This window comes from Haliotis asinina, chromosome 1 (assembly GCF_037392515.1).
Source record: "Haliotis asinina isolate JCU_RB_2024 chromosome 1, JCU_Hal_asi_v2, whole genome shotgun sequence".
NCBI lineage: Eukaryota > Metazoa > Mollusca > Gastropoda > Lepetellida > Haliotidae > Haliotis > Haliotis asinina.
In genome coordinates this window covers 85,878,989-85,894,685 of record NC_090280.1, presented here as the reverse complement: position 1 = coordinate 85,894,685, position 15,697 = coordinate 85,878,989, and the positions used below count along the sequence as shown (strand labels likewise).

Genomic DNA, 15,697 nt, shown 5'->3' with positions numbered 1-15,697 from the left:
GTTGCGCCTTGTTAGTTTAGTAACTGTTCCAACACACGCTGCGTAAATATTATCTGTGGGGAGCACTGTGACATTCACAAGGTTCGTCATAGCTTTTCTCACGATGTTCAAGTTGACAGATTTGGACCTTTGGTCCCTGAGTTCTTGACAATTCGTATTTTATTTTTTTTAAATATCTTAATTTCATGTAAAATATATACGTCTCCTTGATATAGCTTACACCAACCCCGCCTTTGGTGGTTGATGCAAGTCATCGTTTCTCAGCTGTGTAGGTGATGTTCATGATGTCAGTTACAGTCATTTCTCAGTCCCGCCGTCACAAACAAGCAAACAAACAAATACACAGAAACCAAACTATGGAACCTGCTCTGGAACTGGAATCGACGAAAGCGGACCGCTAGGAGATTCGTTGTTGTCCAACTGCTTGACTCCAAATCAAAGGTCATTATATTCATATCGTCCTACTAGTCCAAATTTGAGGTCATGCGCTTGAACCTTGACCTCAAACGTCCCTTATATCATGTTTTCGTGTGGTCAGTAATAACGCCCACCTGAGGTCAACGCGGGTCAGTGAGTGGCATACCCTGTGATAAATTATGAGAAAATAATTTGGCCATCATTCCATCCCCCTCCTAAAAACCAGAAGGTGGTATTTCTTGAATGGAAATATCGGGTGACCATGATCAATGATAATTTCAGCTTGACCAATACAGAAAGATACACAAGACACCGCTTTCTATAAACATGCGAAAAGACACCAGAATCTTTTCAGAATGTATACAAAAGATAAAGGAATAAATGGCCAGGCTTAGAGTGCCTCATGAATTGACAGCCAGTTGCCCTCTGTTAACCTAGCCAGCTGAGAGCTTACTGTCTGATAGTGACTATGTCGGTACTCGTTCATGCGTCTACCCACAGCCTAAATCTCACAATGAGGCTGTAGTTAGCGACAAGAAAGCTACTTGGGTACCCATGCTCTATTCACATGTCACATTCCTCGTTGACCTTGAACAAGCCTGCGTCAAGCTTCACTGGCGATGACCGAGGGTTAAAACACATGCTATTGTGTTTTGTCATTGTGTGACTGTATAGATCTTAAACACCTCCGTCAGCAACTTATCCCAAGGTGACCCTTCCATGTCACAGGCTTAGATTAAATAGAGTTCGGTTCAACGGACTAAACTCCAACAAAGATGTCATGTACACAGAGGAAATGGTAATCACTAATCAAGAGATCCGTAATTCATCGAGTCCTGAGACCCTATCCATAAAGTGTCCGTTGCACTACGCCTTCAGTATGATACAATAAAGAGTTACGCAGTGTCGTAAGGATATGAGCGGTTTGTGGATTTGGTCCTGGGGTTCCTTTCACGAAGGGTCCAGACTCAATTATTTACAGACCGCCTCTTTAAAGCTGGAATATTGCTGAGTGAGGCGTAAAACTAAACTCACTCACTCACTCACTCCTTTCACGAAGCAACCTTTACTAAAGTTAACCTTAACTCCCATTCTTTAACAATGGACTAAGGTTACCTCACGATCAGCTAGCGCTTAGTGCTTTGTGAAAGGAGGTCCTGTTCCGTAGGTCAATGATTAAGTGTAGAGCTACGACAGGTCGTATCGCTACGAACGATTCGTGGGTAGCGTCCCTGTTCCATAAACACGATGGATCCTAATGCTCAAAATGTTCGCAGCGCTACGTCATTCGTAATCCAAAGATATAGCATAGAGGTACGACAGGTCACAACGCGACGAAAGTTTTTTGGTTAGCGTCCCTGTTCCATAGGCATGGTGGGACCTTACGCTCTAAATGTTTGTAGCACAACGTCATTCGTAATCCAATGGTAGAGTAAAAATATACGATATGGCGTAATGTTACGAACGCTTTGGGGATCCGGACGCAGGACTATGGTCGTAGGTTCGGATCCCGGTTCGCCCCCAAAATATTTATCGGTTTGTCATGAAAGATGTTCGTAACTTCGAGTTTTTCTCCCACATTAACCTGCCTCGACGTGATATAACTAGGTCCCAGACCTTCGTAACGTTACGTTTGTCGTAAATAGAGTTTATCATGGGCTTACGAATGACCTAATACTGCGAACACTTAAAGGATCGTGTCCCAGAATACTGTTCAAAGCCAATTTAAACTCCGCACCCTAACTGATGAATAGATTTCATGTTGAACACTATCTATTCAAATATTAATTCACGTGTATGCTTCTATGTAAGAATATTTCTCAAGAATATGTGGTGCATTCTACCTACATCTTTGCTATCTAAAGAACATTCACCAGCGTATTTTGGACAGCTTATATATATCATTGATGACAGTTGCCTCCAATATGGCCGGTCACCTTATCTGCACTACTTGAAAAACTCATCAGATATATTTAGCCAGTTTCACTGATGACAGAAAGCCATTTCCAAAGTCTGTGAAATCGACACTGGTTGAAGAGATTTTTTTCTTAAGATCTCTTGACGACGGATATTTGTTAGTGTTAACTGACGTGGCCGAGTAACATATGCTTCATGAAAATTGATTACTCTTAAATTTAAAGACGAATAATTGGCATGTGTTTATAAACAAGATATATACACAAACACCTGCTTCCGTTTGGAGCTTTGTGGCTTGAAACGAACAATTAATCTTGAAAAATATCTATTAATAGGAGTACAATTAGCGCTATTTATGGTGGACTGTGTCGTTAAAGCTCAAAGTGATAGACACAGTAATATGCATAGGGCAGGTTCGTAATTGACACGCCTTCATATAAATCTGATTTAAACAATATATTTCCTCAAAGTTACTTATAGAGCAGGATAAATTAATATCCTTTTTTCAATTGGGTATATTGATGTTCATGCTGTTGATCACTGAATGGTCTGGTCCGGACTCGATTATTTACAAACCGCCGCTATATATCAGTACTACTACTGAGTGCGGCGTAAAACAATAAACCAACTAATAGACTAGAAACTGCTAATTTGAGTATTCCTCATAGCTAGTCAAATCTGTCCACAAAATGTAATAAACATTCCGCAGTCACCAACAACAACAGACACAGTAATATGCATAGCGCAAAAACTATGGCTAACAGAAACTATGGCTAACACGAACACGAACTCAATGTACCGCTAATTTCACTTCGACATAATCGTAGGACGTTATACGGATTTCGACTAAGATGTACAGGAACTGACCCGGACAAGAAAATGTGTTCGTTATATCCACCATTTCGTAATGAGAGTGTTCTTTGTAAGCGTAATTTATAGTATATACGTTAATACAATTCCAAGGTGGTTATTTCGCAATGTCACTTTGACCTAACTACTGGGGCACAATGCTAGATGCTCTAGTCGTCTGTAAAGGTCACAAGGCGTAATACACTCAAACTCCCCGTTCCCCAATCCCTCACCCCCTCCCACAGATGTTTATATGAAGGTTCACCTGTGTGTGTCTGCATCTGTACATCACTTGCTCCGTTCCCTAAACGGAATATCTCTGATTTCAGCCAGCAAGTTATTCGGTGGCTGCACATTTACAAACAGACATACTATTCGTTTGAGGGTCAAGATGGTGCATACTGTCCTTTCCTCTCAGATGAATAACTTTTAAAACCCTACTGCCACAGACCAAATTAATCTGCTGTTCAGAAATAATAAACCATCAAGCAAAGAAATGATGTACCACCATTTTTTCAACCTTAAACAAATATGGAAGATCTCAAACAGTCTGAAACTATCTATCTAAAACAACTGTTTAATATATTTTTTTGGTATTTTATTTAATGGTCTACTTTTATTTTGTTGTTGTTGTTGTTGTTGTTGTTTTCATAGGTTTATATATGTTTGTTTATTCATTTTTTTCATTTTGTTTAAGGAATGGATTTGAGGGAGGGGGTACTGCCTGGGTGGAAAATTTAATTCCTAGTGACATGTTACACCCCCATTAGGCTCCTCAGTATGACGTCAGCATCTGCCAGTATGACAAGAGGATGTTAAGTCAGACTTCACATGATTACATAAGACAAACAGTTGAGACTGTGTTTGAAACAAGCGTGTTCATTTGTCCCGTGGGGGGTATATTTAACAGGGGATATCTCTCAGCAGCAGCGTGCCCCCTGTCAGCCGGGGTTATCATGGCTACAGAAAATACTCGGGGGTCAGCTTATGATGCGATTACTTGACACGAAAATGGCGCCTTCTTTCCTCATAGTGTCGTCATTGAAGAAAGTATGTCTCATACTCGTATTATACATATATCCATAAAACACACAGCTTTGTTTAACGTTGTTAGGATCTGCACATCTATTGCAAGGAAGAAGTTGGTGACCCATAAAAGTTCCCTTCTTCATCACACCAGCTTGTAAATGGCGCTTAAAGAGGAATCTTCGTTTCAGCTGAAAAGGAACCCTAATGTAAAAGGAGAATCAGAGCTGGGACATGGGTGAATCTAGATTGCTACATGTTTGGATTTACTGGGAAATATTACGGTTAAGTGTCTGTTTGTCTGCTTCACAGTCCCGGGGCCATATTACACCATTTTTAAAAGTAGGGAATAATGGATTCACAAGATTGTTCAAATGTAGTTGATGAAGTCAAGGAGGAAACAGACGATGAAGAGAATATAAGGGCAAGATTGACAATTTATTCCATTCCTATGGACATGTTTCATCTGTATGGACATACATGTATTACGTTTTCTTATATCCATTGGCACTGGCTAGTGCTCGTATGCTCGCAAAATGGAATATCCCCACTTTGTCATTATAAATGGGTTTATTTGTTACTTTTAAATTTTTATATATTCAGAGATTAAACATTTGTCTAAAGGGCCGTGAGAAAGACTAGGTTGGTTAACATTGGAGGAAGGATGGAATCGTTTAAAAGGAGTAAAGAATACTTGGCAAACAATTGCGCAACGTTAATGTTATGCAACGCGTGAAATAGTCCCAGCTGTAGAGGTACGGAGCTTAATATTACGGAGCTCCGTCAAGGACATATTTTTCACTTATTAATTGACTGAGTATGGCTTTACGCCAGCAACATCACGGCGGGGGATACCAGATTCCACGTCATAAGATACAATAACTCTGTTGCGCTAGAAACACCGAAAATAATCTATAATCTAATATTTTTTAAGGATTTGTACCAGAGCAGGTAACATGCCCCATTGTTCAGTTTTCCCATAAACATGGCAAGTTGCAAATCACGCTGACTTCTCGAGTAAATGAGTATGGTTTCAGATCGCTGTTATCAATATTCTCTCAATATCACAGATGTTGTCTTTACACAATGTATCCATGAGGGATTCGAACCCGAGTCATCTTTGTGACCAGCGGACGCCATAACTATTACACTACCCTACAAAAACAGCAAATTAAAAGCTCAAGATTGCAGCGAAACTTCCCAAATGATTCATACATTGTCTCGTCGTGATAAGTGACTGGAATTAGAATCGGAGAGATGGGTAGAATAGGTCATATTTCAAAATCGTGAGACTGAGTAATATTCTTTGATTTCTTAAATATAATATTGATATTGAACTTATTCACTCCTTCATCTTTGCAGGAGCTTCGTCCTGGGGTTATTTCGGATCTGACGGTAAGTACTTGTCTTCAGAATTATTTCAAATTCAGTTATCTACTAATTTCAATGCTAACGGCCGGTCAGTTCTCTTGCTTTGCCGAGTTGTGTCCCTTAGATATACCAGAAAGCAATGATCGTGATTTCCATCTCTAGATAAGTTCAGATTCTATCGAGGCTTGTGAACCATTCCGAGTTTGTGGGCTTCACATGTAAATTAGCCTTGCAACTAGTCTCTGAAATGAACATATTTTACAGAAAAAGAGTTCAAAGTAAGAACCTAAGATATAATGAAGAGGATCCCTGAGACTTCTTTCCATTTCAGAAGCCTGAATCTGTGGAAATCCAGACTTTATAGACTTTCGTGGGCTTTTTTTATAATATTTGCTTCAGGGTCTGTATAACAGACTACATATAAAAAAATAAAGCGTCGTATTCACTCCACACCATGATCCGTCTTGTCTCCAGGCCCCAGTCACTGGAGCGACGTCAGTGCAACATGCGGGATGTCTAGTCAGTCCCCTATCAACATCGTCTCCATCGACACCATCATGTCGTCCATGGACGCCTTCACTCTGAGCAAATTTGACACCACTACAGGACTGTCTCTCAACATGGTCAACAATGGACACACAGGTAAGGAGATTGCCTTTACCTGCTTCCTGTTAAATTACGTAATGCAATGCTGGGATAATACAAACCAGTTTGTCCTTTGACAAATACCTTCAAAGACTTATCTGTTTGGAATCCGTGAAGATTCCGGTTGTTAGACTTGATCTTCAGTAACACATACTTTCCACAGAAAGAGCATGCTCAACTGTATATCAGACTTTGAGGTCCGTGAAGATACGGGTTACAATTGATCTTCAGCAACCCATGCTTGTCGTTAGAGGCGACTGACTGGATCGGTTACTGACACATGTCACCGTATCCCATTTGTGTAGGTTAATGTTTTGTTGTTGATTACTGGATTGTCTGGTCTCGATTATTTACACACAGCCTCCATAGAGCTGGAATATTGCCGACTGCGGCGTAAAACTGACTCACACACCCACCTATTTGGAACAATACTCGTTGTTTTTTCCTTGTATAAACTCTCTATTAAAGTGATATATTTATTGTTTTTACTATGAAAGCTCACTTCCTTCAAGAGTAATGTCGGTTTATTTTCACCCGTACTGTCTCGTTTTTCCAGCCCAGCTGAATATCGATGGGGCAGCCGTCAAGGTGTCCGGAGGAGGTCTGACCGCCGATTATAACACTGCCCAGCTCCACTTTCACTGGGGCAAAACCGATGCCGAAGGATCCGAACACACAGTTGATGGAACGCGATTCCCAATGGAGGTTGGTTTCTGGCTAACCACGTTACAATAGCTAACGTGAATGTGTAAAGATTTGGGCAAATATGGTCATATGTACTGAACATTGGGGCAAATATCGCCATGTGCACTGAACATTGGGGCAAATATCGCCATGTGTATTGAACATTGGGGCAAATATCGCCATGTGTATTGAATATTGGGGCAAATATTGCCATGTGTATGGAACACTGGGGCAAATATCGCCATGTGTATTGAACATTAGGGCAAATATCGCCATGTGTATTGAACATTGGGGCAAATTTCGCAATGTATATTGAACATTAGAGCAAATATCGCCATGTGTATTGAACATTTGGGCGAATATCACCATATGTATGGAACACTGGGGCAAATATCGCCATGTGTATGGGACATGGGACCAATTATGCCATGTGTATGGAACATGGCGCAAATAGCGCCATGTATATTGAACATTAGAGCAAATATCGCTATATGTATGGAACGCGGGGTATATATGATTACATGCGTCTAATCTTGAGATTACCATCGTAGCACATATCATCAAGAATATGTATTAATAATTACTCTTGATCGTCTGCAGATGCACATCGTTAACTACAGAGCCACCTACACCAGTGTCTCCGACGCTGCAGGCCACTCAGACGGCCTCGCCGTCCTCGGCTTCTTTTTCGAGGTAAAAAATATATCGTGTTTGTTTCTATATTACAATAAAATACATCGCCATCGTCCAGACATAACAACTCCACAGCTAACGTATCCAATGAAGGAGAGCTAAATGACCAGGCGATCTATGGGCTTTGGTGATCGTAACTCCCATGCCTTAATATAGACGTACGACTGTGGTAACGCAAAGGTTATTTTGTACAACTACGCGCAGGACGAGTATACCAGCAGGTCGGCAAAGGTAGTCTACTCCTGATGTGTCGAACTCCTATACACCACAGTTCGTTAAATACGAAGTTCGACACGGGAACAAATGTATACGTTTATCATCACTCTTTAATATTTCAGCTTCGTTACAACCAACAGTTCGTTATGACCGATTATTCCTCATCACTGGTAGTGTAGTGTTTCAAGACGACCATTTTCTCCCTCGTATAAGGCACTCGTGTGTAATTTGTTCGATATTTTGTGCTGACGATGCAAGAACCAATAATTAACAATTTTTACAATGTTTGAAGTCGGAAGGTAATTTGAGACTTTATTGCACCGTTTGCAGATCGGTAACACCAGCCACCCTGGCATCCAGAAGATCGTCGATGTCCTATCAAGCATCACTGACGCAGGTAATTTGAACATGAGGCATCATCGATTTTCCGTCTCCATTATTAGCCCAGCAATATTCCAGTTATATATGGATACGGTCTGATCAACAGCAAGAGCATCAATTTACGAAATTGGGACCTGATGACATGCGAGCCTGACCATCCGATCCCGTCAGTCGCGTCTTACGACAAACATTGGTTACTGAAGATCAATTCTGACCCGGATCTTCATGGGTTACTGAATATCAGTTCTGACCCGGATCTTCATGGGTTACTGAAGATCAGTTCTAATCTAAAACTGATTTCACTTGGCATACAATAGAGTATCACCGTTGACACCGGGTATTCGCAAACAGTAACCATTGCTTGCCCTAAACCAGTTGCGCTCTTGGCCGTCTCAGACTTTGCGCCTGAATTCAAACGGCCTGGGTGGCTGAAACTGTAAGATTTTGTTGTGATGGTAACGATAGTCTTTGTATTGGTTGATTGGGACCAGTTTGATGTACATAATGTACCAGAGAAGGAATTCGAACCCGGACCTTCGATACGACACGGAACCAACCACTCAGTACCAACACAGGGCTGCAATGCTTATGATGCTTCTGAACATGATGATGATGATGATGATGATGATGATGATGATGGACGATGATGGTGGTGGTGGTTGTGGTTGTGGTGGTGGTGGTGATCGTGATGTTATTCATGAATATGTTTCTATTTTACAGGGACCAATACCACTGTGACTCCATTCATGCTCAATGAACTTCTTCCATCGTCCCTCGACAACTTCTACCGCTACTCTGGCAGTTTGACCACGCCCAACTGTAACGAGGTCGTCACATGGTCCGTCTTCCCCCAGTCAATCAAAATCACATCCTCACAGGTAATTTGCGATTGTTTTTATCTAAATCAACACTACATGCAAACGTGTAGAACTATTGTCAATTTACATTTGTTCTGAAAACATTTGTTTCAAAAGACCCGATGGCACGAAGAAAATTAAATCAGACGTTCAAATGGCCAACAGCATTTTCAACGTAATATTAGTGCCACATATATCAATGAAGCTCATCCTCGATATTAATGTGTGTATTTCCATTACTGACTGCAGGCTTAGGGTCGAGTCATTAGAATGACGCTAAAACGAACATGAACGTGATGGTTGAGTGAGTGAGTGATTTGCTTTTTGCGCCCCCTTTAGCAATATTTCAGCAAACTCACGGCGGGAACACCAGAAATGGGCTTCACACATTGTACCCATGTGGGGAATCGAACCCCGGTCTTCGGCATAACGAGCGAACTCACACTATACCCACCGCCCGGGTGTTTGAGTGATGCTCATGACAACAATCACGTGACTGAAACTACGTAACATACACGGAATGTCTAAAACTTTGGAAAAAAATAATCTTTTGTTCATAAATTTAATTTAAGAAAAATGAAAATTTCTGATGCATTTCTTGTAGATGGCTGTTTTCCGAACACTACAATCTGTAGAACAGAACGACGATGGGAACCACAACATGTACAACAACTACCGTCCCGTGCAAGCAATGGGAAGCCGGAAGCTGTATGCTAACTTTAACCCTAATGCTGGTGCCCGTCCCTCTGTCCATTTGTCCCTCTCCCTTCTCGCTCTCCTCTCATGCATTCTGTCGCGCATGTTCTAAAAGCATGTCATGTACCATTTCTCAGGGATTTCTATATTTATAGAAACCCCCCCAAAACGTGAGAGTTAACTCCCTTCCCATTGCTAATCTCCAAGGGAGATCACTCTCTCTGTCTGGTCTTAGTGAACACCAATAAAAAAGATATAATTTCTGAAAAAAGATGCACATGAAATGTGCTACTTGACCAAAATCGTTGTGACTGGTCCTATTTGAGACATTCATTATATCTTCATACGATGCCTAGAATGATTACGTATTCGATGGACCGTTGTAGAATTTGAGTCAGAGGCTAATATATATTATATGGACAGATGAAGTTCATCCAGTAAAATAAAAGGGTTTTAGGGACCACAAGAATATTGCCGGGACTTAATGCCCCGAAAACGTTTTCAGACGACATCAATAGCCTTGCTGTGATGATAACAAACTGACCAGTAAACAGAGGAGACTGTCCACTAATTATGGTAACTCCTGGACAGCCCTTCGAAACGTGTATGATGCATTTATATCAAATATATCCCAATCACCAGATATTCTGAACGACAAGTTTAGAATTACGCAGCATTACAGGTTTCTGAGTAAAGCATTGGATTTTGTAAACAAATCATTATTTTCCATGTTGCCTTGTATTGCCTTACGCCCGTGCCTTGGGTCACAAGTTTGTCACATGACATGTGATTTGTACTTTTTTTTAACAATTTTGTTCTCTGTGTGATCTTTGATATGTTATTTGATTATTGTTCGTCTATCACACTTTGAAATATGTACTTCGTTTCCTTTGCATTCTAAAAATGTAACACATTTTTTGGTTTTGTTTGTAGTGTGGACAAAACGTTAACCACGCGCTGTAAAACAGTAATTGCATTCAAAATTTAATTAAATTGTATTAAATTCAAAATTTCGAACTGAATGTGCATGCCTGGCCGTTTTATGACAGTGAAGAGTAAAACAGTAATTGCAATCAAAATTTAATGAAATTGTATTAAATTTTAAACACGAACTTAACATGTATGCCTGACCCATTGATGAGAGTGAACATATTCGGCCGTTCCATGACATCCATTAGGTCCATTTGGCTGTGAGGAAATATTTGAAATGTGATCAGTGGCATATTTACTGTTGCTTAGAAACAACTGTGTACACGGTGGAGTTATGGACGGTTCTACGGTGCAATAATTTATTTTAAAGACTTAGTCAGGTTTAATCTATAAGTTTGTATTATCTTGCTCAATCCCTTTGGTGGTTTTATTTTGCTTTGTTTTGATGTTTTGTCATGTTTTTTGTGAACTGATGCAACGGTGTATATAATACATAGACGTTTACGTGACTAAACGACAATCAGTCAACGTTGACAAAGAATAAATCTCAAAGAATAAATAATAAGTGCTCTGCCATATTAGGACGTGTGTCAATTTTTTAAAGCCAGTAGTAATGTGGTATACAATCGGAAATTTAGCCTAAGTTCGGCATTTTCGAAAGTACTTCATTTCGTTTTCAACTACATGTGGCACACTCAAAAGGACCAGGGCGTTAGTTCTAGATCCGGTGGTTGTGAGTTCGAATCTCAGATCAACCTGCTGTAACATGTGGTTGGCCAGTTATTAAATCGTACCCATGGAACATCTGTGGATTACGTTACATCTGTCTGAGCTGACACATTTGCAGTAACTGAAATATAGTTTTAAGCAGAGTTAAGTCAGCTCAATCAGTCAGTCCTCACGTGTTATTCGGCAGTAAGATACCCACGTGTTATTCTGCCCGACACTGTCTGACACTGTGCAGCCGTTACATGTGTATTTATCATGGCAGTGTTAACTACAATGCTTCGCCATGTGTCAAATTAATTACTTAAACGGAATATACGAAGTAGAATAGTGTAAGATTCGGACAGACACTGTGTATGCTCATCCGACGTGAGTTAGCAGCAAGCACGTCAATATATAGACCTAATATTTTCAAACCCTCATGAATCACATGCAAACTGTACGCAAGATTTTAGAGTTTTATTTTTCCTCGAAGCAAATGAGGAAAGACAACAAAACATTATACCGTCAATAATAATTGATGCTAAAAGCTCGCATGTTTTATTAAGCATCTCTTTGTTACGTTTGCTCATTTGAAATCTTTTTCCAAATATTAATACATGTTTCTGGTGATGAGACAAACATTCACCTCGATGGGTGTACACAGAAAGGCTGTCTGGATAACTGACACGTGTTCATATAAACGGGGCGATGAAGGGAGTGACCTCTCCCTGATGTGCTCTGACACGTGACAGATACTTAGGTGTGTACATTCGTTGGAGCCAGTATATGAATAAAATATTTTATAACAACACCTCTTGTTTTAATTTTATTTATTTTTTGTTGTTGTTGACAGATCGCTGTTCATTTATAAAGCGAAAGAGTGAGTTTAGTTTCACACCGCCACATATGAAGTAATTCCAGTTGCTTAGGTCGATTGCTCCTGATATTAATCACTTGGCTATCTACAATATATGATGTGGCAATAATAATGCAAGCTGCGGCGTTAAACAACTGACAAAGATGCAAGGAGCTGTGATTTCAGTTAATGGGAAAATTAGGACAACCCGTTGTGCCTGAAATAAGAAATAAGCATAATCAAGGTTGAAGTCTTTTTTCTAAGATCTGTTTCATTTACACTCACGTAATTCAACACGGTATGTCGGAAAAAAATTATCTGCGATCTCTTTGGTTATATCGATCTATTCTGTTGAAACAACTCTTTGATCTGTGCCATTGTGTCATTGTTTGTTGAACATTATACTTGCGCTTCTAGTGGATCCGTTATTGCACCACTCGTGGACAAGTCATTCGGGGTTAAGAACTATTCAGGCAAAGCCGCTTATTTATTTATTTGTTTGTTTGTTTCACACATTTATTTATTTATTTATTTATTTATTTATTTATTTATTTATTTATTTATTTATTTATTTATTTATTTATTTATTTATTTATTTATTTATTTATTTATTTATTTATTTCACACGTTTAATTTGGATTATTCTTCTTTTAATCATACAAGTCGAAGTTCTTTCGAGCACTGGATTGTCTAGTCCTGCCTACCTTATAGACCGCTGCCGTATAGATGGATTAGTGCTAATTTTGTCGTAAAACTAAACTCACTCACTCACTCACTCACTCAAACCCTTTGAAGAGTACGGTTCTAACATAATTTCGACCACGAGGGCGGTCTACAGGCTACACGTGTTTAATGTTACAGACTGAATTGCCGTGACAGTCTGTAGGTTATCTTAGGCTGGACTTGCCTAGTATGAAGAAGTAATGTCTTTATATGTGATGTTCATTTATCTTGATAATTGATTTGAGTGAAGAGGGGCCATCGATAATGGGGTGGATCGGTTCAGACAGTGCGTTGGATCTTGTACAGGTCGGTTTAGACAGTGCGTTGGATCTTGCACAGGTCGGTTTAAACAGTGCGTTAGATCTTGTACAGGTCGGTTTAGACAGTGCGCTGGATCTTGTACAGATCCGTTTAGAGAGTTCGTTGGATCTTGTACAGGTCGGTTTAGACAGTGCACTGGATCTTGTACAGGTCGGTTTAAACAGTGCGTTAGATCTCGTACAGACCGGTTTAGACAGTGCGTTGGAACTTGTACAAGTCGGTTTAGACAATGCGTTGGATCTTGTACAGGTCGGTTTAGACAGTGCGCTGGATCTTGTACGGATCCGTTTAGACAGTGCGTTGGATCTTGTACAGGTCCATTCAGACAGTGCGTTGGATCTTGTACAGGTCGGTTTAGACAGTGCGTTGGATCTTGTACAGGTCGGTTTAAACAGTGCGTTGGATCTTGTACAGGTCGGTTTAAACAATGCGTTTGACCTTTACAGATATGTTCAGGCAATGCGTTTGATCTTGTATAGATCGGTTGAGTTTAGATTTGTCACATCACTAGTGTTTCATCCATATCTTAGATCGGTTTTACCAAATATCGGATCATTGAGAGATCGTTTGAGACAGAGATAGATGGATATTGTTGTCAAGCAGAAAACATCTCATCATGTAGAGATCGGTTCAGATAGATATTCTGATCATGTAGACGTGGGTTTAGACATTGCCACAGCAAGAAGACGGAATGTAGGATCGTGCTGAAATCGGTTTGGACAGAATGCCGGATCAATCGGTTTTAGACAGCTCCAGATCTGGTAGAGATCGGTTTTAGACAGTGCCAGGTCAAGTAGAGGTCGGTTTAGACAGTGCCAGATCAAGTAGAGATCGGTTTAGACAGAAGACCTGATCATCATGTCGACTTGAATTTAGACAGTGCCAGATCAAACAGAGATCGGTTTTAGACAGTGCCAGATCAAACAGAGATCGATTTTAGACAGTGCCAGGTCAAGTAGCGATCGGTTTAGATAGAAGGCCCGATCATGTCGACTTGATTTAGACAGCGCCAGGTCAAGTAGAGGTGGGTTTAGACAAAACCAGATTAAGTAGAGATCGGTTTAGACAGAAGACCTGATCATCATGTCGACTTGAATTTAGACAGTGCCAGATCAAGTAGAGATCAGTTTTAGACAGCGGCAGATCAAACAGAGATCGATTTTAGACAGTGCCAGGTCAAGTAGCGATCGGTTTAGATAGAAGACCCGATCATGTCGACTTGATTTAGACAGCGCCAGGTCAAGTAGAGGTCGGTTTAGACAGAACCAGATCAAGTAAAGATCGGTTTAGACAGAAGACCTGATCATGTCGACTTGATTTTAGACAGTGCCAGATCAAGTAGCGATCGGTTTAGACAGAACCAGATCAAGTAGAGATCGGTTTAGACAGAAGACCCGATCATGTCGACTTGATTTAGACAGCGCCAGGTCAAGTAGAGGTCGGTTTAGACAAAACCAGATCAAGTAGAGATCGGTTTAGACAGAAGACCTGATCATCATGTCGACTTGAATTTAGACAGTGCCAGATCAAGTAGAGATCAGTTTTAGACAGTGCCAGATCAAACAGAGATCGATTTAAGACAGTGCCAGGTCAAGTAGCGATCGGTTTAGATAGAAGACCCGACCATGTCGACTTGATTTAAACAGAGCCAGGTCAAGTAGAGGTCGGTTTTAGACAGCGCCAGATCAAGTAGAGATCGGTTTAGACAGTGTCAGATCAAGTGGAGATTGGTTTAGACAGTCCCTGGTCAAAGAAAGATCGGGTTTAGGCAGCGCCAGATTAAGTATAGATCGGTTTAGATAGAAGACCTGATCATGTAGACTTGGATTTACACAGTGCCAAATCGAGTAGAGGTCGGTTTGGACTGAGTGCAGGGTCGTGTAGACATCTGTTTAGACAGAATGACAAATCATGTAGACACCAGTTTAGACATAGTGTTGGATCATTCTGAACAATCTCGTTCAGAATGTGAGGCTTCAGCTGACAGTCGACCTACTAAAAATAATACTGTGTTGTGCATCGTTGTGGATGTTTAGTGTTGTGGTGGTGAAACCCGATAGACCAGAATTATGGGGTGTGTTGAAACCCTAGCCAAATTTATCAATGTTGATGAGGATAAAGACTTGCTAGGTCTAATAAAGAACATTTTGACATTCTTTCGACCAATATCAGGGTAAAGATTTGTGCTTGTAATATATAACACAAATACTATTACACTCTCTATGTGTACGTGTAGTCTTCTCGCTGCAACTAATTAATGGTCCGTGAGTGCTTGCTCGTCTTCTGTGATACTATATTCGTGTTTTGTTGCTTGGCGACCTGTGTTAAGGACCACGTAAATATTCAATATCTAAATGTGCATCAAAATATTCACTGTTGAATTCTTCAATATTATGAATGATGACAA

The 15,697-nt window shown here is 40.3% G+C and overlaps 1 protein-coding gene across 1 annotated transcript in view; it reads left to right on the top strand.

Annotated features, from left to right (window-relative positions):
• Positions 1–12,202, top strand: part of LOC137298632 (carbonic anhydrase-like) — a 33,193-nt gene extending 20,991 nt beyond the window's left edge. Inside the window, exons 2-8 of the mRNA XM_067830919.1 lie at positions 5,572–5,604; positions 6,055–6,222; positions 6,782–6,930; positions 7,510–7,602; positions 8,149–8,215; positions 8,920–9,077; positions 9,661–12,202. Of these exons, the coding sequence (XP_067687020.1) occupies positions 5,572–5,604; positions 6,055–6,222; positions 6,782–6,930; positions 7,510–7,602; positions 8,149–8,215; positions 8,920–9,077; positions 9,661–9,864 (872 nt within the window). The 3' untranslated portion in view covers positions 9,865–12,202. The remainder of the gene's footprint in view (positions 1–5,571; positions 5,605–6,054; positions 6,223–6,781; positions 6,931–7,509; positions 7,603–8,148; positions 8,216–8,919; positions 9,078–9,660) is intronic.
• Positions 12,203–15,697: the final 3,495 nt, after the last annotated feature.